The sequence below is a fragment of the Acartia tonsa genome, chromosome 9, assembly GCF_053477335.1.
Source record: "Acartia tonsa isolate MP-2025a chromosome 9, ASM5347733v1, whole genome shotgun sequence".
Lineage (NCBI taxonomy): Eukaryota > Metazoa > Arthropoda > Copepoda > Calanoida > Acartiidae > Acartia > Acartia tonsa.
The window spans coordinates 46,231,982-46,252,460 of NC_137268.1; the positions used below are offsets into that span (position 1 = coordinate 46,231,982).

Below are 20,479 nucleotides of genomic sequence, written 5' to 3' on the forward strand. Positions count from 1 at the left end.
TATAGTGCTAATATCATTTGAGATAGACTAATACTTCTTGTGGAGATTCCTCTCACTACTGAGCCTTTACTCTATAACTCTTTTTGTACTTCCATTTGATTGTATTGGCTTTGAAAAGACGGAATATAATTTTAAATTTTATTTGTGAAGATTCCCTTAACCAAAATGTAGTAAAAATATTTTCGATGTAATATTTTTTAGAATTTAAATTAATTAAAAATATTATAGTCGCATCTTAAGATTTATTTTAAATAGATAAATATAATTATAATAATTTAATATATAAAAACTTTTTAGATAAAGATAAATTTAAATAAATAAAATCACAAAACAAATAAATAAATTTATATATAAACTATGATTTTTATTTAACCAAATGGGAAACCAAATGGTAATCCTACTGGAAACTTTCCACCACCTCCCCCTCCTCCTCCACCACCTCCTCCAAGACCTCCACCAAATCCAAATCCTGCACCAACTCCAGCACCTGTAGATCCACCTCCACCACCTCCTCCACCACCGCCTCCTCCATTTGCTCCGCCACCAAAACCTCCGCCGAATCCAAATCCTGCTCCTCCTCCTGTACCCGTAGATCCACCACCTCCACCTCCTCCTCCACCGCCTCCATTAGCTCCATTACCAAAACCTCCGCCAAATCCGAATCCTGATCCACCTGCTGTACCAGTAGATCCAGCACCTCCACCGATTCCTCCACCTCCACCAATTCCTCCTCCAGCACCTCCACCAATTCCACCTCCAATTCCTCCTCCAGCTCCACCACCTATGCCTCCTTCAGCACCACCACCAATTCCTCCTCCAGCTCCACCACCTATGCCTCCTCCAGCACCACCACCACTTCCTCCTCCTCCACCAATTCCAACTCCTATGCCTCCTCCTGCACCTACACCAATTCCTCCTCCAGCACCACCACCAGTTCCACCTCCTCCACCAATTCCACCTCCAATTCCTCCTCCAGCTCCACCACCTATGCCTCCTCCAGCACCACCACGTATTCCTCCTCCAGCTCCACCACCTATGCCTCCTCCAGCACCACCACCAATTCCTCCTCCTCCACCAATTCCACCGCCTATGCCTCCTCCTACACCTACACCAATTCCTCCTCCAGCACCACCTCCAATTCCATCTCCAGCTTCTCCACCAATTCCTCCTCCAGCACCTCCACCAAGTCCACTTCCTGTACCTCCAACAATTCCTCCTCCTTTACCTCCGTTAATTCCTCCTCCTGCACCTCCGCCAAATCCGAATCCTGCACCACCTCCAGTACCTGTAGATCCACCACCACCACCTCCTCCTCCACCTCCACCATTTGCTCCTGCACCAAATCCTCCGCCAAATCCAAACCCTGCCCCTCCATTTCCAGTTCCACTACCACCTCCTCCTCCTCCTCCACCACCGCCACCTCCATTTGCACCGCCACCAAATCCTCCGCCAAATCCAAATCCTGCACCTCCTCCTCCAGTTCCACCTCCTATTCCACCTCCAATTCCTCCTCCAGCACCACCACCAATTCCACCTCCTGTACCTCCGCCAATTCCTTCTCCAATTCCACCTCCAATTCCTCCTCCAGCACCACCATCAATTCCACCTCCTGCACCTCCGCCAATTCCTCCAGCACCACCACCAATTCCACCTCCTGCACCTCCGCCAATTCCACCTCCAATTCCACCTCCTATTCCACCTCCAATTCCTCCTCCAGCACCACCACCAATTCCACCTCCTGCACCTCCGCCAATTCCTCCTCCTGCACCTCCGCCAATTCCTCCTCCTGCACCTCCGCGAATTCCTCCTCCTGCACCTCCGCCAATTCCACCTCCAATTCCTCCTCCAGCACCACCACCAATTCCTCCTCCTGCGCCACCTCCTCCACCGCCACCTCCTCCATTTGCTCCACTTCCAAAACCTCCGCCAAATCCAAATCCTGCACCACCTCCAGTACCTGTAGATCCACCACCACCACCTCCTCCTCCACCTCCTCCATTTGCTCCTGCACCAAATCCTCCGCCAAATCCAAAACCTGTACCTCCATTTCCAGTTCCCCCACCACCTCCTCCTCCTGCACCTCCGCCAATTCCTCCTCCTGCACCTCCACCAATTCCACCTCCAATTATACCTCCTATTCCACCTCCAATTCCTCCTCCAGCACCACCACCAATTCCACCTCCTGCACCTCCGCCAATTCCTCCTCCTGCACCTCCGCCAATTCCACCTCCAGTTCCACCTCCTATTCCACCTCCAGCACCACCACCAAGTCCACCTCCTGCACCTCCGCCAATTCCTCCTCCTGCACCTCCGCCAATTCCTCCTCCTGCACCTCCGCCAATTCCTCCTCCAGCACCACCACCAATTCCACCTCCTGCACCTCCGCCAATTCCTCCTCCAGCACCACCACCAATTCCACCTCCAATTCCACCTCCAGTTCCACCTCCAATTCCTCCTCCTGCACCACCACCAATTCCTCCTCCTGCACCGCCTTTAATTCCTCCTCCAGCGCCACCTCCTCCACCGCCACCTCCTCCATTTGCTCCACTTCCAAAACCTCCGCCAAATCCAAATCCTGCACCACCTCCAGTACCTGTAGATCCACCACCACCACCACCACCTCCTCCTCCACCTCCTCCATTTGCTCCTGCACCAAATCCTCCGCCAAATCCAAACCCTGTACCACCATTTCCAGTTCCTCCACCACCTCCTCCTCCACCACCGCCACCTGCATTTGCTCCGCCACCAAATCCTCCGCCAATTCCAAATCCTGCACCTCCTCCTCCAGTTCCACCTCCTATTCCTCCTCCAGCACCTCCACTGATACCACCTCCAATTCCTCCATTTCCATGTCCATGACCTTTTCCATGACCATGTCCGTGACCGTGACCATGATCATGACCATGACCATGTCCATGTCCATGAGGACGTCCAAATCTGTTGCCAAATAAATCTCCAAGAATTCGTTCTAAATGTGGTCTATGGGGTCTATGGAGTATAGGGTTTGGCAGGACTAGTGTCGCCAGTTGACAGACCAACAGCAAGGCGACCAGGAATTTCATCCTAAAATATTGATTTATAATGTTAATGAATTATATTTCCATAAGTAGATAAAACATTAAACAATGTTAAAAAGTATTGCAATTTTTAGTTATGTTGCATAAGAAGGCCTAAGCTGATGTATGTACATAACACAGATGTACAGACAGAAAGTGTTAACCAATAGTCAATCAAATTTATAGAGTTGAGGTTTAATTGTTTATTGGCTAAAGAAATCTGCAATAGAAATAGACCACATTGCGTATGAAGGTGCTTTGACTTTTGTGTCAGAACCTAAATTGGGACATAGTGTATTATCCTAGGTTAGTTAACTTTATTTCACTTTTCAACAAAATCTAAAATGCAGCCGTTTTGAGAAAATTAGTTTTGAAAATTTCAAGTTCAATTTTCATCCACTAGGAGTTACCACATAATCATGACAAGGAAAGCAAATATTATTATTTGAAATTTTGAACAACTTTGCTTTTATAAAGTCTGTCATAAAACCTCTATATATGATTTATTTAAGGCTAAATTTCCGTGACCTTAGCAAAGCAACTGAAAAAATGGCCATGAATTAACTCACTTAAGGGTTGGTTTTATGAAGAACTTTATAAAAGCAAACTTGTTCAAAATTTTAAATAAATAATCTTTGCTTTTCTTGTCATGATTATGCGGTAACTCCTAGTGGATGAAAATTGAACTTGAAATTTTCAATTCTAATTTTCTCAAAAACGGCTGCATTTTAGATTTTGTTGAAAAGTTAACTAACCTAGGGTAATGAAATGCACTCTGTCCCAATTTAGATTCTGACACAAAAGTCAAAGCACCTGCAAACGCACTGTGAGACGGGTGTAAGGAATAAAATCAAGCATATACAATATTCCCTATAAATATTAAATTCTTTTAGAGAATTACTGTTGGACTAACAGACGTTATTACATATATTCTGATAACAGGAAACGTTACAAAAAAAATCACATTTTCACTTTAGCATACGGATAGACGGACGTTTCTAATTATAGATTAGCTTAGATATTAAAACATTGTAATTCACATAGAAAATTGTGATTACAAATTTTACCTGGATAACTTGTTTGCTGTACAAGTGTTATTAGCTTACTAATGATATAAAACTATTAGTGCGCAATGAAAATTAGCCTGGACGGTCAAACTGGTTGCGGGGTTGGGGGGGGGGGGGGTTATCATGTGTTTGATAATGTTAGGATTAAGTTTCAAAAGTGGGTGGAGTCAATATATCATGTAAGACATTAATGCAAAGAAAGCAAGCCTTGACGGTCAAACTGGTTGGGGGGGGGGGGGGGAAATATCACATGTTTGAGAATAAAAGTATTAAATTTTAAAAAAGAGTGTAGTCAATATAGTCAGGAAGGGAGGGAAAATTGGGCTGTTTATTACACTGGTCCCCAAAGTTTTATTAAAAATATTTATTTGTTGGCTCAACAATTTTAGGGACTCGACTATAAGGAATTTTGTTTGGTTTGTTCATTAGTTAATTATTTAAAAGTTTCAACAACTAATTGTAATCTACAGAAGGGGTAATTTTGTGTATCATCATTGTGAAAGTACATCAATTTATAAACCATTGTCTTATCCCTTAAGATCCCTGCAATATAGTATACAACTCATTTTTGCACAGTATACTTATACAACAGCAAATAAAAAGTTTTTTTTTATTAGCTATTTTGTAATAGACTAAACTTTTTTTTTAAAGCGAAGCTTTTCTATAATTAGGGTTGGTCCGTCCGTACGTCCGTACCGGATAGCTTTTTTCGTTAATTTAGGCATGTTAGAATTGTCCTATTGATTTCAAATTTTGAATGGTGATTCCTTTAGTAGTTAGGTACGATTTAGAAAGCATAGCAACTCTATAATTATTACCAAAATGTCCGTACGTCCATTTTAAACATGTTGTTTTTTTACCTTTTTTTAACAACAAATTTTTATGTCATCTAATCATCCGATTGATCTGATTTTTGGTATATTGATTCCTGGAACAACAAAGTATAATGTAGTTAGCGAAGCAACTCTATAATCAAGTCCTAAAAATGTAAGTATATCCATAAACATTATCCTGAATCATGCAGTTTTTCAACAAATTTACTTACAATTTTGCTTTGACTCTTATACATTTACATTCTGATTATTCAGTTCTGACACTATACAAGTGTTAATGTCCGTTTGTCCTACCGTTTGAGTGCTTCGCTTTTATGAATGTTGTCATCCTTGTTTTAATTTAAAAGCCTTTAGAGTTATGCTGGCACAGAAGAAAGTCACTCATTTTAATTTAAATTAGTTGAAATGAAGGGGAGCTGTGGACCAAACTCTGGTGTTCCCTAACCCTGCGGGGGCTACTCAGTACTCGATATAACCTAACCTCCTAAATTATAAGATAAACAAAAAACTTCTTTTTACAAATTTGTTAAATTATTTCTTTATTTAATTCTGCTTGACTAAGCATTTTTAGGGAAACGGCCATATTTTTTTAATATCGTAATTTTTTTTGTAGTTTTTGTGTTTAACCTGTTTTGTTATCCTTAGCAAGAAGGGTAGAATTATTAAGTGGGCGGAGTTTGGGAATGCACGGCTTGGTATCGAGTTTTCTAATTGAGCAAACTTGTAAGTTTACCTGTTGTAAATAAAACAAAAAGTTTTGGTGAAAGGGAAGGGGGATTTACCCTATTTTAAGACATGTTAAAAACATAACTACTTTTCAAATAGAGGAAATTTCCAAACTTCTTTAAATTATTCCATATCCTACCAATATGTTGATACTATTATCATTTCAGCCCATTAAAGACCTTTCTTGAAAAAAGGGAATATTATAAAAGAAGCCGTTTTTGAGATCAACAAGTGATAGTTATGTATCGCATCGTATTTTAGACAGCTTTTCGCAGATATTAAAATGAAACATTATGAAGTTTATAAACTGTTTTGCTAACGTGGGATCGAAGACAAAGGCTAACAAAATAACTATTAATTTTATGATTTTTAATTTTGATATTTGTGGAAAAAAATGTATAATACGATGCTATACATGATTTTTTAGTATGGCTGAGAACCGTTTCTGATCTAGTGGATATTAATCGGTTTAGAAGCCATACTGGAAAATATCTTTAAAAATCTAGTCTATAATAACATTTCTCGTATTCATTCGAATCCGGTGGACAGGAACCGGTTCTCATCCATACGAAAAAACTATGTCTAGCATCGTATTATATCCAGTTTTCTACGAATATAGAAATGTACAATCATAAGATTAAAACCAGTTTTTTTAGCCGGCGCCTTCGGCACCTCGGGGCTAAAAAAAACTAGTTTTAATCTTATAATTGTACATTCTATATCCGCAGAGCCATTTATAATACGATGCGAGAATTAACTATTAAACCCATTTTTTGTTACAAATTAGGTTTTCTTAGGTCTTTTCATACTGGCCCTTTATGTACATTTATCTCAAAATAAAATTTTCAATAATTGTATCAAGAACATTGATGATGCAACACTACTCTAAACATTAGTTTCCTTGTTAAGACATTACTTATTAGATATGTGAGCAAAGTAATTGATTAATTATGAAAACAAGGATGACAAAATAGGAGTAAAGAAAATCATGGAATCGAACAAGCAACCCAACCAATAGGCAAATCTCAATAAAACCTTATTAAAGTATGCAGAATATTAAAGTATTCAATCCCTGAAAATATCAGCCGTCTATCTTGAATAGGAGTTGAGAAAATCATAAAAACTTATAAATATAGGAATCGATCTAGCACCTTAATTAATTGACGAATCTTAATGAAACTTAGTAAAAATATGAATGGGCATGTTAGTTTTTGTTTAATATTTTCCATTGCAATATGCACTGTAAAAAAATAAAACAAATAAAAGAAACTTATTTCTCGTATTCATTCGAATCCGGTGGATAGGAACCGGTTCTCATCCATACGAAAAAACTATGTCTAGCATCGAATTATATCCAGCTTTCTACGAATATAAAAATGTACAATCATAAGGTTAATACCAGTTTTTTTAGCCGGTGCCTTCGGCACCCCGGGGCTAAAAAACTGGTTTTAATCTTGTAATTGTACATTCTATATCCGCGGAAAGCTGTTTATAATACGATGCGAGAAATAACTATTATAAATTAAATAAAGAATGTTAACATATTTAATCCCCGAAAATGTCCGCCTTCTATCTTTAATTGGAGTCGTAAATCACGTTCCCCCCTTTCTGTCTCTGACAGACGGGCAGACGGACGGACATTTTGAATTATAGAGTAGCTTCGCTACTAAAAATTTCATAGATACAAGTAGCTTAAAAACTACATTTAAAATGCAGAAATCGACGTTATTTGCCAATTCAAACAAGCTCGTAAGGTAGCGTTGCAACTTTAATTTAAAATACAGAAAAAAAGTAAAACAGTTTGGGCTTGACTATATTTATAAGAATCAATATTTTACAATTGGTTGCAGTTTACAAAAATAATTATACAGCCTCTATAATACAAAAATATCTTTATAAATTATGACCATGTAATAAAACTTGTATTAGTAGCATAGATTATTAGATACAAAATTATGTAATTTTATGAAACTAGTGCGGAAATTATGTTGTCTTTTTATCCAAACAATTAATGGATATATTATTACTTGGATGTTAAACCAGATTTCCATGTTCTCTATAAAGTGAAACTCACATCGGGATTGCACACCTTTTACTCCGTCCTACTGGATGAACGAACAAACTAATAAATTGATTACACGTTAGCAACCTACATTGACGACAATTTTTCCTCTGTCATAATTTCCACGTATATCATATACCCATTAAACCCATTATAACTGTACAGGGCTTTCGGTCAAACTTGCTAAAATGACATTGACAACAGAGATGGGTTCTTAAAAAAAGAAAGCCGCGTTTTTTCGACATTTTTTAGACATTGATTGATTAAACGAAGACGATATCGTTATACAGAGTATACAACTTAAGAATTCAAAATTTTAAAATTATTATTTTAGCCATTTGTATGATGTCTAATACAGCTCTAAAAAGATGCATTAATTAATATGCAGCAAAAATTGATTGAAGATAATTTGTTTTTCTTCTATGAAGGCCGTACAAACAAAAGCGAATTATACAAATGGCTAAAATAATAATCTTAAAATTTTGAATTCTTAAGTTGTATACTCTGTTAAAATCCTTATCAGATCTTTAAGATCAATGCCCCGTACGATTTCAACAGAGTATACAACTTAAGAATTCTAAATTTTAAAGTTATTATTTTAGCCATTTGTATAATGTCTTATACAGCTCTAAAAAGATGCATCAATTAATATGCAGCAAAAATGGATTTAAAATCATTTGTTTTTGTTCTAAGAAGGCCGTAACAACAAAAGCAAAATGATTAAATAAATAGTTGTATACTCTGTTTAGTCAATCAATCAATCAAAAAAACGCAGCATTCATCTTTCAAAAACCCATCTCAGAAAAGGGAGATGATAGTAAAACTCAGGGATAAAAGGAAACTGGGCAATTAATTCAATTTTAGATTTGTAATCACCCAAACCAGATTTGTCCAGAAAACAAAAATTTTGGAAACTCTATTAATTTGGACAATAAATCTGAGAAAAAAATTTAGTATATAGTTCTGTCTCACAATGAGTGAATTCTGCGCTACTGCAAAAAGTCTTTTTAAAAGGCAAAATTTTAAAGTTATGTCGGTTCTAGTACCCATAGTCCAGGAACACCAAAATAATTAACTTTAGATTCACTGACCAGCCCTTAATTCATAGCAAATTTCCGCGGATATTGAAATTAAAAAATATAAGATTAAAACCAGTTAGGTTAGCTCCATGGGGTTAAAGTCCTTGGATTTTAGGATTTTTACTTTAATATTCTTGGAAAATTATCTTTGATATTATGCTATACATGATTTTTCAGTATGGCTGGAAACTGGTTCTAATCCAGTGGATATTAATCGGTTTCGAAGTCATACAGGAAAAATCTTTACAATTTTAAAGATAGGACATACTATGAACAACTTTTGTGGAATTAGTTGCTTGCATATTTTCTGAGGCCAACAATCCAGTAGATGATTGAGAATATGACAAATAAAACAGGTAACATCACTTGGCTGAACCTAAAAATAAACAAGGATGACAAAATACTTACCAAATATAATCTTGTAAAAACTCTAGACATTTTTATCAAAATTTTAAGTATCCTAACTTCAAAAAAAAGCAGAGAAATGGCTGACACTTAAAAAAAATCAAAATTTTAATTCACATAAAAAGGTCCAGGGCTCTTTTCGAAATGATTTTTTTATCATTTCTGCAGAAAAATTATAATAATAAACAAATATTTGTGATGCTAAAAATGCATTTTGAAGTATTTCAATCTCTACCTCAGCAAAAATGTGACTCTTGCTCCAGCTTTCTTTACATTTTTCTTATACTGAACATGTACTACAGTGTGCAGGAAAATGATGGCAAAAGGATACACAAAAGTCACAATCATCCAGATATCCATCATCTTGATGTAGGTGGACTGGGGCATTGAGTTGAACACAGAGATGAACAGTGAAGCCAGGGTCATAAGCACAGTTGCATTGATGGTGATGATACCCTCAAACATGTCAAAGCCAACAAAGTAATTGGTGAGCTGGTTGATGATTGTAAGTATAAATGTGGGCAGGTAGGTATTCAAAAGTAAAGGAGTAAAGTCACGAATAGACTTAATGTCAATTGACACAATGATATATCCAGTTTTAGGGTCTCGTTCTACCGTAGTCTGTGTCATGTTTAGAGAGAAAGTTGAATATTCTGTTACAGTACTCTCAGTTGTTACATTAACCTGTAAAAGTAAATGTAATGATTAAAGTCTTTTATTTTTAAAATGATGTTGTCATTGATTTCAATACAAAGATAAGTGCCCTACCTGAATCTGATCTGACTGTGCCACATACAGCTGAAACTTCATTTGGCATAGTTGTGAGTCAAATGGATACCACTGCCAGTGATACATACAAACAAATGAGTATGCATATGTGTTGATTTTATTGATCTCAACATTGTCTCCTTTGTAGTTAAAGTTGTTGTAGTGGACTGTATATTTAGAAGTGTAGTCTGCATCATTAACTAGTCTCAGTTGAACTTGGCTGTGCATTTCATCATCTCTTAAAGTTTACGAAAAGAAGAATTAGCATTTAAGTACAATATATGCAAATGTATAAATTCTGGATTTTAAAGATTCAGTAAATTTTTGAAAATTTTCTTTATCCATTACCTGTAAGCAGTATGTCCTCTTTGCTTGGTGTTATGCATTATGATATCAGGGATCCAAATATTTTTCCATTCTTCGTGCCTAACTGTGTTGAACCCTGGCTGCAAGTTTCGGTAACTAAAAATTAATGAATGAATTAGTTTGCTTAACTAATTAAAAGCATAATAAATAATTTGCCAAACTATAGTTTATGTAATTAAATGCAAGCAATAAGTTAACAATATATGAATACACAATGTTAGTACTATTAACTATTGTACATTAATTAATTTTAAATTATTTCTAAACATAAAATGTACCTTAGTCTTTTATCCATCCACATGATATCCATAGTAAAGAGCATTGTAAATGTTGTTTCATCAAGATTCATGTCAAGCATGTTCAGCAATGAAATCTTCATGTGTAGGTCCAAGGAGTCACTCTTTGAGTTCAGTGGTACAAGATTGTTATATCCTACAAATTACAATAAGTATGCAGGTCAATATCTAGATGAATTTTATCAATTTTAAAAATTTATCTACGAAAGTAAAAAGAATATTCTGGTAATGAGAAGATTATTTCATTTTTGTGCTAACTTGTTTATTTACCCTGGTGGAAGGAATAAAAGGGATAAAAGTATGTATTTTTTAATTAAGGGGGGAGAGGGTAATGTAACCATCTCGTAATCAATGATTATATGGCACTTTCGAATTTCAATCTGAAATTTTACATGAGTAATCCTTGGTAGGTCTATTTTCTCTAAGTCAAACAAAAAGTTGGAAAAGTAAAGGCTGGAGGCTCAGCCGTTAAGCCGTTTTTTTTGCCTATTTTCAGGGCAAATTCGTCATTAATTGCGTAGGAATCAACTTTTAAAACATATTTTGGGTTTAATTCTAGTACCAACAGCTACCGGCTAGAACCATTTGATAATGTTTTTAACCACCAGAATTATGTGGAGATAGGTTTCGTGACTAATTTGCCCTGAAGACACATTACCTGGCGGTGTTACTATTGAATTACAATTTGTTTCATCCTCTCCGTCAGAACATTCAGATCTCATGTTACATCTTTCAAATCTGGGAATGCAGATGCCATTGCTGCAACCGAATTCAGATGAGTTACAGGCATTTATATTAAAAGAAAACACATTAGGAAGATTATCTCCACTCATACCTGAAAAAAGGCAAAATTAATACAAAGCTAAACATGATGATATAATAATATGTAGGTTATGATTTTAAAATCAAATATAAAACCTGTAGTATTCATCATTTTTTGTTGCGCTTCCTTGGCAAAATTCCACTGAACAATTCCCAGAGGAAATCCGGATACCTCAGTCTCAAGAAGGGTTGTTCCATCAGCTTTTGTAGTCATCCAATGTGTATAATCTTTCATTTTAAAAATATCTCCACTGTAGGATTTAAAAACAGTATTGTTGGGAAAATCATAATTTGGTACAAAGGCAAAATCTGCTGATATGGTATCTCTTATCAGGTTGGGGTCAGAAAAAGCACTCATGAAATTTTCTGTTTGAATTCTGAAGGTTAATGGTTTGTTGATATCACAGGTTGTGATACATTTCTCTGCACAATCAGTATCTTTAACTTCAACAGAATTAAAACCTAAAAATTAATATTTAGTTTTAATACTAATTAAGCACTCCTTATTTATCCAATAGTTAATCTAAGATTTTTTTTCTTTACTTTGCCTAATACTTTCTGAAACTAATATTTAAAAGGTAAGCATTATCAAAATAAGTTAAAGATTTAAGATGAAAATAACAAAAAAAATATTCGTCTTACCATGAAGCGTAGAGCATTCTTGCAAGTCATCCCCATTTGGTTCCCCCCACATCCAGTTCAATTTTGTTTGATCAATGCTTGAATTTCCATCATACCTAGCTATGAACTGACCATTGGAATTTCTTGTATGGCCTGTCCAAATACAATCACTCCAAGATTCCATTGGTGCTTCAGGTAATTGTTTGGAAACTGAATCCTTGTAAGTGTAGATTGTAGATTTGAGCTGCTTACAGGCCAGAATTGATTCTTCAAATGTACGTTTTGAGGGTAACATCATTATGGTTAGAGCCTTATACTCACAAAAGTCATTTACTGGCATTGTATCTACTTTGATTTTAGCTAACTCTGTTGGTCTCTGTCTAAAAGCTGCTCTTGTAGTTTCTTGTCCTGTTGTATTTGTTGAGATATCAGTTGATGTTGAATTAGTTGTTCCATCTGTTGAAGTTTGTGATCCTGTTGTGTTGCTTGAGCCAACATCAGTTGAACTTGAAGTAGTGTTAGTTGTAGTTGAAGTAGAGTTGGATGATGTAGTAGCTAGAGTTGATTCTACATTTGTTCCACCAGAGCCTGTTGTTGATACTTGAATAGGCCAAGTTATAATGTTTCCTTTAAATTCCTTTTCCTTGTAGAGTAAACATTTTGTCCACTTTGTACAATCATCCACTAAAAAAAAATACCTACAATGCTAAGTAGAATGATATCCATTCCTATATCTCCTAAAATATTTCTAACAATCAATATAATGAAAATATTAGCAACATAAAAAAAGATATTTGGATTGTTATCGATGATGTGGAAAATTGATGTTTTTTTCAACAAACACTAAATACATTGCATTACCCTAAACCTCTGATAAGGATAATAAACTTGAAGCAAGGAGGGGCAAACTAAAAAAGGAAAAAACTAAACCTGACTGAAGTGCATTCCACATGTTGATTTCACCAATTTTTCCATACTCAAGAATATCTGGAAACAACTTTGCTTGTGTAGTATCAGTAAAACCAGTCACATTACTCAATGCTGGGATTGATGTATCCAAACTTATATCTCCATTACTGTAAATAAAAATAACATTAAACATATTTATTTGTATTACATAACTATTAACCTAATGAAAATATTATTTATTGCATTTTATTATAAACAGCATTCCTCGGATATAATAATGTACAATTATAGGATTAAAACCAGTTTGTTAGCCCTTATATGCATGGGCTAAAAAAACTGGCTTGAATTATATGATTGTACAATTTTATATTGTAGAAATCTGGTTCTAATCCACCAGTTTATAAATGGTTTCAAGGCAGTACTGGAAAACAATTTATTAAATCTAAACAAAATATTTACCTTATTACTAGAAGTTTTTTCTTTTCAAGTTCTAAAATGAAACAAAAATCATCTAATTATAATCTGATAACTAATTATCTAAAAATATTTAAATATTCAATAATTTATATGTACCTAATATAATACACACACTGTGCCATTGATGGGGTTCCATTGACTTCTTGAAAAGTCTCATCTAAAATAAAGTATGAATGAATTGCAATTTTAGTTTTACAATATTTCATTGGGATATACCTGTCCAAAAACATTTACTTTGAAAACGTTGAAGTTTCTATCAGAAAGTTTATCAAAGTGAACCAGCATGCCTTGGGCCTCATCGTAAATCCTGAGAATACTTTTTCCAAATGCCTCTTCCATAAACCTTAATTTAATTTTAAAATAGTTATTTCTCGCATCGTATTATAAACGGCTTTCCGCGGATATAGAATGTACAATTATAAGATTAAAACCAGTTTTTTAGCCCATAGGTGCCGTAGGCACGGGTAAAAAAAACTGGTTTTAATCTTATGATTGTACATTTTTATATTCGTAGAAAGCTGGATATAATACGATGCTAGACATAGTTTTTTCGTATGGATGAGAACCGGTTCCTATCCACCGGATTCGAATAAATACGATAAATTGTATTAAAATGACTTTAACATTCTCTGAAATATTTAAAACTGTATTATGATTTAAAACTACATTATTCTTCAACAGTCACTTCCTATTATGGACTTTAGTAGAGCAGCTACTCTATATTTTTTGTTTGTATGTCTATTGGTAATGCTCTGCCCTTCACTTAGTTCCACTACCATTCCCAACCTCGTCCATCTTTAACTTTTGCATCCTCCTGTTTAATTTAAAAATATGGTAATCCTTATACTAAAGTAACAGGATGTTTATCTGTGTGTCTGTGTATCTGTGTGTCTCGAAGGATCTCGCTAACCGCTAAACCGATCGGGTTCTCCTTAACAGGGTAGCTTCTCGTAAGTCTTGGGAAGGTTTACAACTATTTTCTTGGAGGGTGGGACACCCCCAACCCCCCCAAAAATGAAAAATACTCCACCCAAAAAAATTTTTTTTAACTAAAATTAAAAATTATGGGGGGGGCACAGCCCCCCCCCAAAAAAAAAAAAAAAATTTCCACAACCCAAAATATTTTTTGTTACATATACAAAAGAAACTTTTAAATTTGACTGCTTCGCTAACAAATGTAATAGTCCTTGTTCAGACTATGATTAAAACGATATTATAACAAGGATGACAACATCCATAAAAGCGAAGCTCTGAAATTGTAGGACGGATGGACCGACCCTAATTATAGAAAAGCTTCGCTTTTAAAAATTATAATAACAGCATTCCTTAGTTTATTGTAATACATTAAATAGCAATTTATATTTCATTTTTCAAATAAACATTTTTTTATTCTTATACAGGCAGTCAGAATAAAAAGTATTTGCGTGTATCCTTGGTCCTTATTGAAAATAACACCTCTTTTATTTTAATTTTTCCAAATTAGAGATCAACTGGATTTTTAAAAATCTTTATTCTTTTTAATGATTTACAAGAAGCAAATAGTAAATTTTTGAACGATTATTGATAGTATAAGTAAGGGTATGATTTAAATTATTGATTTTTAGTAAAGAAGCAACTGTATAAATTTTTGCCTAATTATGGTTTAAACTAATTATACTAAATTTAAGTTTATTAGAAAAAACATAAAATAGCAATTGACATTTAATTTGTAAAATATATCTTATTTAATTTTAACATAGACAGTCTAAGGGCTCTTTATTTGGAGGTGCAGGTGCTGAAAAAGTTGTAATTAAAATCGACAGAGTCAAACAAAAAAAACTATACTACGTGATAAAAAAGGATTGAACTTAAAAAGATCAATATAAATAAAATTACCTGAAGCAAATGGTAAAACTTGTCACAGGTTCATTAATGGTTAAGGAGACAGGTATGGCTGTTTTAAATTCAGTTGTCCAGAACACAACATCAGGACCATCATCTGTTTATATTTGGGTCAGTTTCCATAAGATTTAAAATTGTTTAATAGCAGTCAAATTATTTTTGAAATTCGAATCAAGCAAATATGTTTCATTTTTTATCAGTTTTAAACTTTTTTAATTCCAGTTGCATGACAAACGAAAGAGTGACACACGTCTTTGTGGACAAACACAGGAGTTTCAAAATATTAAGCTAATTAAGTTCTATGCAGGTTAGGTTAGGTTAAGTAATTAATACAGAAATAAGCACCCCACAGGGGGTTAGGCATTTAAAAAGCCTATGGTTTAAAATAGCAAAGGTTAGGTTAAGTATCCACTACGACGTTTGTCACTCCTCCGTTTGTCCTAAGACCTGATTTCCTAATTTTGCCACCCATTCACCCCTCTCTAAAATTTTGATCAAAACTTGTATATACATTCTTATATTTTGTTGCTTTGAAACATTGGCAAAATTATTAATTTTGAAAAATTTAAATTAACTTTATGAAAATCTAATATCCCTGCAAAAGCAGTCGGTACAATTTGAGATATCAAAATAGCCAATACTATTCTGATATGTGCTTCTTGCTTCATATCCAGTTGGGTAATGAGTTATTCTTCCTTAATCATTTCCAATATATACTTTAGTCCTGGAACTTTCTTTTGGTGTGTATATTCTTACAATACTATTAAATTATTTCCTGGAAAAATAGCATAAAATTTATTTGTTTTTAACGGACAATGGAAGAAAAAATAGTAGTTAAAGTTTGGATAGGAAAAAGACAAAAAATAGACAGTCTCTAATACAGGTAGATTGACAAACAGACAAATTTCTAGACAAGAAGACCAACTAATAGGCTCATAGATACACTGAAAAACCTACAAACAAATAATCAGACAAGTTAATTGATGGATAATTAAAAAATATCTATGAAAAAGGATACAAAAAAAAAACAATATTTACATAAACAAAAAAAACAAACTGACAGGCAAACAAACAAATAAAATACAAAAATAAGTAAACATATAAAATGACAATACAAACTTTAAAAATAATTATGGGTATTTCTTTAGACAAACTTATCATAAAAAAAGACATATAATCCAATTTTTGTGCTAACTATAATCTTTAACATTTTTGTAAGAGTAACTATTCAGGGAGTAAGGGAGGGGACAATGGATCGAATATTCAATTTTCAAGGAGTCTCAGACTTTGGGGACTGGCTTAAAGGGAATGTGCACGAATACAGCAGATTCTTACTGATTTTGGGGACTTGCGCATCAATGCCCCGCTAACTAGCTGAGCTAGTTTTGAATATGCAGACAGAAAAGTTTGTTATTTATCGCTGGTTTTAACAAATATTTTTTCCCAAGAAAATGTCTTTTCATGTATAGAAACTCTACTGTGATATTTATGTATTAAATAATCTAAGAACCGCTTGAATTTTGGGGTCAGTTATAAATATATCAAAAGGGTTGAGGTAGTTCTAAACAAGATTTTTCTAGTGATTAATTACAGAATGTTTACTACATTGTGATGTGTTGATAATTTAATTTTCAAGTAAATGATTTTTTTCTTAGAACTAATTTTGTTCTAAATTAGGTTACCATGATCCCTTTACAATTTTGGTAAAATTTTCTTGAAAAATCTGGTTTTCATTGCTTTTCAGCGAAATCTCTTAAATTGAATTAATTGCCCATTGTCCCCTCCCTTACTCCCTGGTAACTATTTACTTAGTGTATATTGTTAATATGCTAGGCGATTAATTTATGCTCAATAAATATCATTTAAAGCAAAGCTTCTTTAAATTTTTGGTTTTGGTCTGTTCATCTATAATACAAAGTAGAACGATGTCTGTCTGTGTGTCTGTTTGTTTGTAGCGAAGGATCTCGCCAACAGCTGAACCGATCCGGTTCTCCTTTACAGGGTAGCTTCTCATAGGTCCCGGGAAGGTTATAACTATTTTCTTGGGGGGTGGGACATCCCCAACCCCCCCAAAAAATTAAAAGTACCCCCCCCCAGAAAATTTTTTTTTTTAGATTTATATTTTAAAATCTAAATTACGAAAAATTGGTTTGATCAAACCTCTTGGGGCAAAGCCCCTAGAGGCTAGGGGCGAATCCGCTAGTAGAGTACAATTGACTTATATTTTGGGGGGTTATTAAATTTGTAAGAGTCCAACTCGACGGCAAAATGTCAAAATTACTTTATGCATAAAGGGTGGCTCGGCACTGAATATTGATTTAGTTAAAGGTTCTACTTTGGTTATAGATTTCAGGGAAGTCTATCCGTCGTAATCCTATAAAATGGCGAAGGATTTTTACAAAATTCTATTAGGTCTTGTCAAAATAAGCGATCAAAAATATTGTTAACTGATATAGAATTTTTCAGTATCTTTTTAATTTGTAATCCCTTGGCATACCTATTGATATAGAGTATACATGGATATTATGACATGGGGGAAATTGTCATCTTGGGTTGTTAACATAGAATTAATTTATTGGCTGGTTCGTTCATCTAGAAGGATGGGATGGAGTAATGGGGGTGGATGTGAGGTTTCATTAATTTAACCCGGTTTAGAGAAGATGAAAATCTTGTTTAACGCCCAGGTAATAAAATATCCAATGTCATAGAACATATTTGCTTTGTACATGGATCACTGTCCCCCCTCCCTCTAACATATTTTTATTATTATTATTATTTCTTGCAAGTTTTAAAATTTAAAATTTCAATCAGTTTATACATAAACTAGCGGCTTCGTATTTGGGGGGGGGGGGGTATTTTTCAGTTTTTTGGGGGGTTGTGGGTGTCCCACCCCCCCAAGAAAATAGTTATAAACCTTCCCGGGACCTATGAGAAGCTACCCTGTAAAGGAGAACCCGATCGGTTCAGCGGTTAGCGAGATCTTTCGCTACAAACAAACAGACAAACAGACAGACAGAGAGACATCGTTCTACTTTGTATTATAGATAGTTGTATTAGTACGTTTTTATCCTTGTTAAAGAAAATTATATCATTAGACATAATTGGAAAATAACAGTTTAATGAAAAAATATGTACTAAACTCAAAAAAAAATTAAAATAAAAAATTAGGAATTTTAATGCATAAAATTTTTGCTTTAAAAAAACTTGGTTCCAATTATACATATTATTATATGTTGTATAAATATTTGATGATTTGAATACCCGTAAAATTTTAATTTCTAACATTTTAGCCCACTTTAAATTTAGTATTTTTTTAAAGATTCTTTCAAACCATTTAGATCTGGATTCTAGCAAGCAATAATACTTTTTGGTGGTTGGTGAATGGGGGATAAAAACGCCTCCTCAAGAGGTCTAAATAATAAGAGTATCTATGTATTAGATATTCGAACTGTCGAAACAATTGGTTATTTCTTTTACTATTTAATTTAGCAACTCTTATCTGCATGTTCTTCTTAATAAACAAAGCTATGCATTTTAAGGACATTTTTGGGTAAGTTTAGAAATTCAAATTTTATCTATGGCCCACAGAAAAAATTGTTTAGCCAAATCGGAGAAAGGGGACATGGAGCTGTTTATTACACTAGTCCCTAAAGTTTTGTATTAATGATTTGTTATTCGTTGGCTTAACATTTGGCCCCTTTTTAATAAGTTTTATTAGTTGGTTAATTAAGTTGAGTGTCCAAACGGTTCAATCACTAATTATATTCTACAGAACGTGTAATTTAGTGATGTACATCAATTTATCTGCCGATCTTAATCCTTTAGATCCCTGTAAATTCCAAAATTTTTAAGAAATTAATTGCACATATTGGATGCACAATGAAAGGTCTAGAATGAATGCAAAAGTTACCAAGTTTTAATTAATTATTTCATTTTTTATGCAATGAATTTGGTCTACTTTTGGTATTTCCATTTAATATATAATATGAAAATTAATAGTTAGCAAACAAGATTTTCTGACAATACTTAATTATCTCTACTATTATATGGTACATGCTTCATGATTTAAAAATATGCTAAGCTTTTGAACTGTTTCTTTTCACTTACCACAAACTATTTGGAGCTTTTTTTTTACTTATATAATACTAGCGGCTTCGCCCCTAGCCTCTAGGGGCTTTGCCCCAAGAGGTTTGATTAAACCAAGTTTAAGTATTTTTATTTTAGATTTAAAAGAAAAATTTTTAAAAAAATTTCCTAGGGGGGGGGATAATTTTTTTTTTGTGGGGGGGAGTAGTGAGTCGACCTATTTTAATTTTAGTTTTAAAAAGAAATTTTTTTTTGGGGGGGGGTGTTTTTTTTTCATTTTTTGGGGGGTTGGGGGTGTCCCACCCCCCAAGAAAATAGTTATAAACCTTCCTGGGACCTATGAGTAGGTACCCTGTAAAGGAGAACCCGATCGGTTCAGCGATTAGCGAGATCCTTCGCTACAAACAGACAAACAAACACACAAACAAACAGACAGACATCGTTCTACTTTGTATTATAGATGACCTTTATATTATCAAGCATTATGTTAAAGTCAAAACAACACTTAATATTCAATAGGAAATTGATGGGCGATTGGGTTGAGGAACCCTATATGCGTTCAAAGGTGAGGAACATATTTATAGTATAGATGTATATACAGACTACTACCTCCATTTCTTTTTCAAATACCTCTTTCGTCTGCTTCTAAATTATTTTCTGCTACTTGGCTGTGTAATATAAGCGACACCATTGGTTGATTTTTAATGACCCTATAGAAAGGTTGCACAAGGCGGTTGCGATGGGAAGATACAGTTATTTAATCCTTTCTCCCTCTAGTGTTTTACTCTAACGGTGGGGGTTAAGGGGTGTTTACACCTACTAAAAACTTTAAAACCCCTCATTTTACCACCCCTATATTTTTTAAAAATACATAAGAATACACCCTTTAGACCTTTGAAACGCCTCATTTTACTCCCCTCAAAAGAAAAAGCTTGGACGTCCCTGGAAACCCCCCATTTTTCGAACTTGTTAAAAAAATTAGGGTAGGGGTGAGCAGTTTATTTTTTACAACAATAGGGGTGTTA

At 34.5% G+C, this 20,479-nt stretch overlaps 2 protein-coding genes across 2 annotated transcripts; both read right to left on the reverse strand.

The window, feature by feature from the left end:
* Positions 1–368: 368 nt before the first annotated feature.
* On the reverse strand, positions 369–4,169 carry LOC145327581 (uncharacterized). Its single transcript, XM_080171120.1, has 3 exons — positions 4,124–4,169; positions 800–3,063; positions 369–739 (listed from the first exon to the last, which is right to left on the reverse strand). The coding sequence occupies exons 2-3, from the start codon at positions 3,060–3,062 to the stop codon at positions 369–371; spliced, it is 2,634 nt and encodes an 877-aa protein (XP_080027246.1). The 5' UTR covers position 3,063; positions 4,124–4,169.
* A 4,601-nt stretch (positions 4,170–8,770) lies between these two features.
* Positions 8,771–15,463, reverse strand: LOC145329064 (uncharacterized). The gene is made up of 13 exons (XM_080173081.1): positions 15,363–15,463; positions 13,704–13,830; positions 13,584–13,644; positions 13,470–13,500; positions 13,032–13,177; positions 12,123–12,785; positions 11,577–11,942; positions 11,317–11,493; positions 10,641–10,794; positions 10,345–10,458; positions 9,997–10,234; positions 9,464–9,912; positions 8,771–9,199 (listed from the first exon to the last, which is right to left on the reverse strand). Exons 2-13 carry the CDS (start codon positions 13,824–13,826, stop codon positions 9,112–9,114), a joined length of 2,610 nt encoding a protein of 869 aa, XP_080029207.1. The 5' UTR covers positions 13,827–13,830; positions 15,363–15,463; the 3' UTR covers positions 8,771–9,111.
* Between the last annotated feature and the right edge of the window lie 5,016 nt (positions 15,464–20,479).

Bases quoted from the DNA above. Each gene is read 5' to 3' on its own strand.
- LOC145327581 (XM_080171120.1), bottom strand. From the start codon at position 3,062: ATGAAATTCCTGGTCGCCTTGCTGTTGGTCTGTCAACTGGCGACACTA. The intron at 740-799 runs GTGCTGAAGGAG...GAATTGGTGGAG, and splicing joins TGGAGGAGGAATTGGTGGTG to GTGCTGGAGGAGGAATTGGT.
- LOC145329064 (XM_080173081.1), bottom strand. From the start codon at position 13,826: ATGGAAGAGGCATTTGGAAAAAGTATTCTCAGGATTTACGATGAGGCC. The intron at 13,178-13,469 runs GTAAATATTTTG...TTTTATTTACAG, and splicing joins AAAAAACTTCTAGTAATAAG to TAATGGAGATATAAGTTTGG. The intron at 12,786-13,031 runs GTTTAGTTTTTT...ATTTTTTTTTAG, and splicing joins GTGGAATGCACTTCAGTCAG to TGGATGATTGTACAAAGTGG.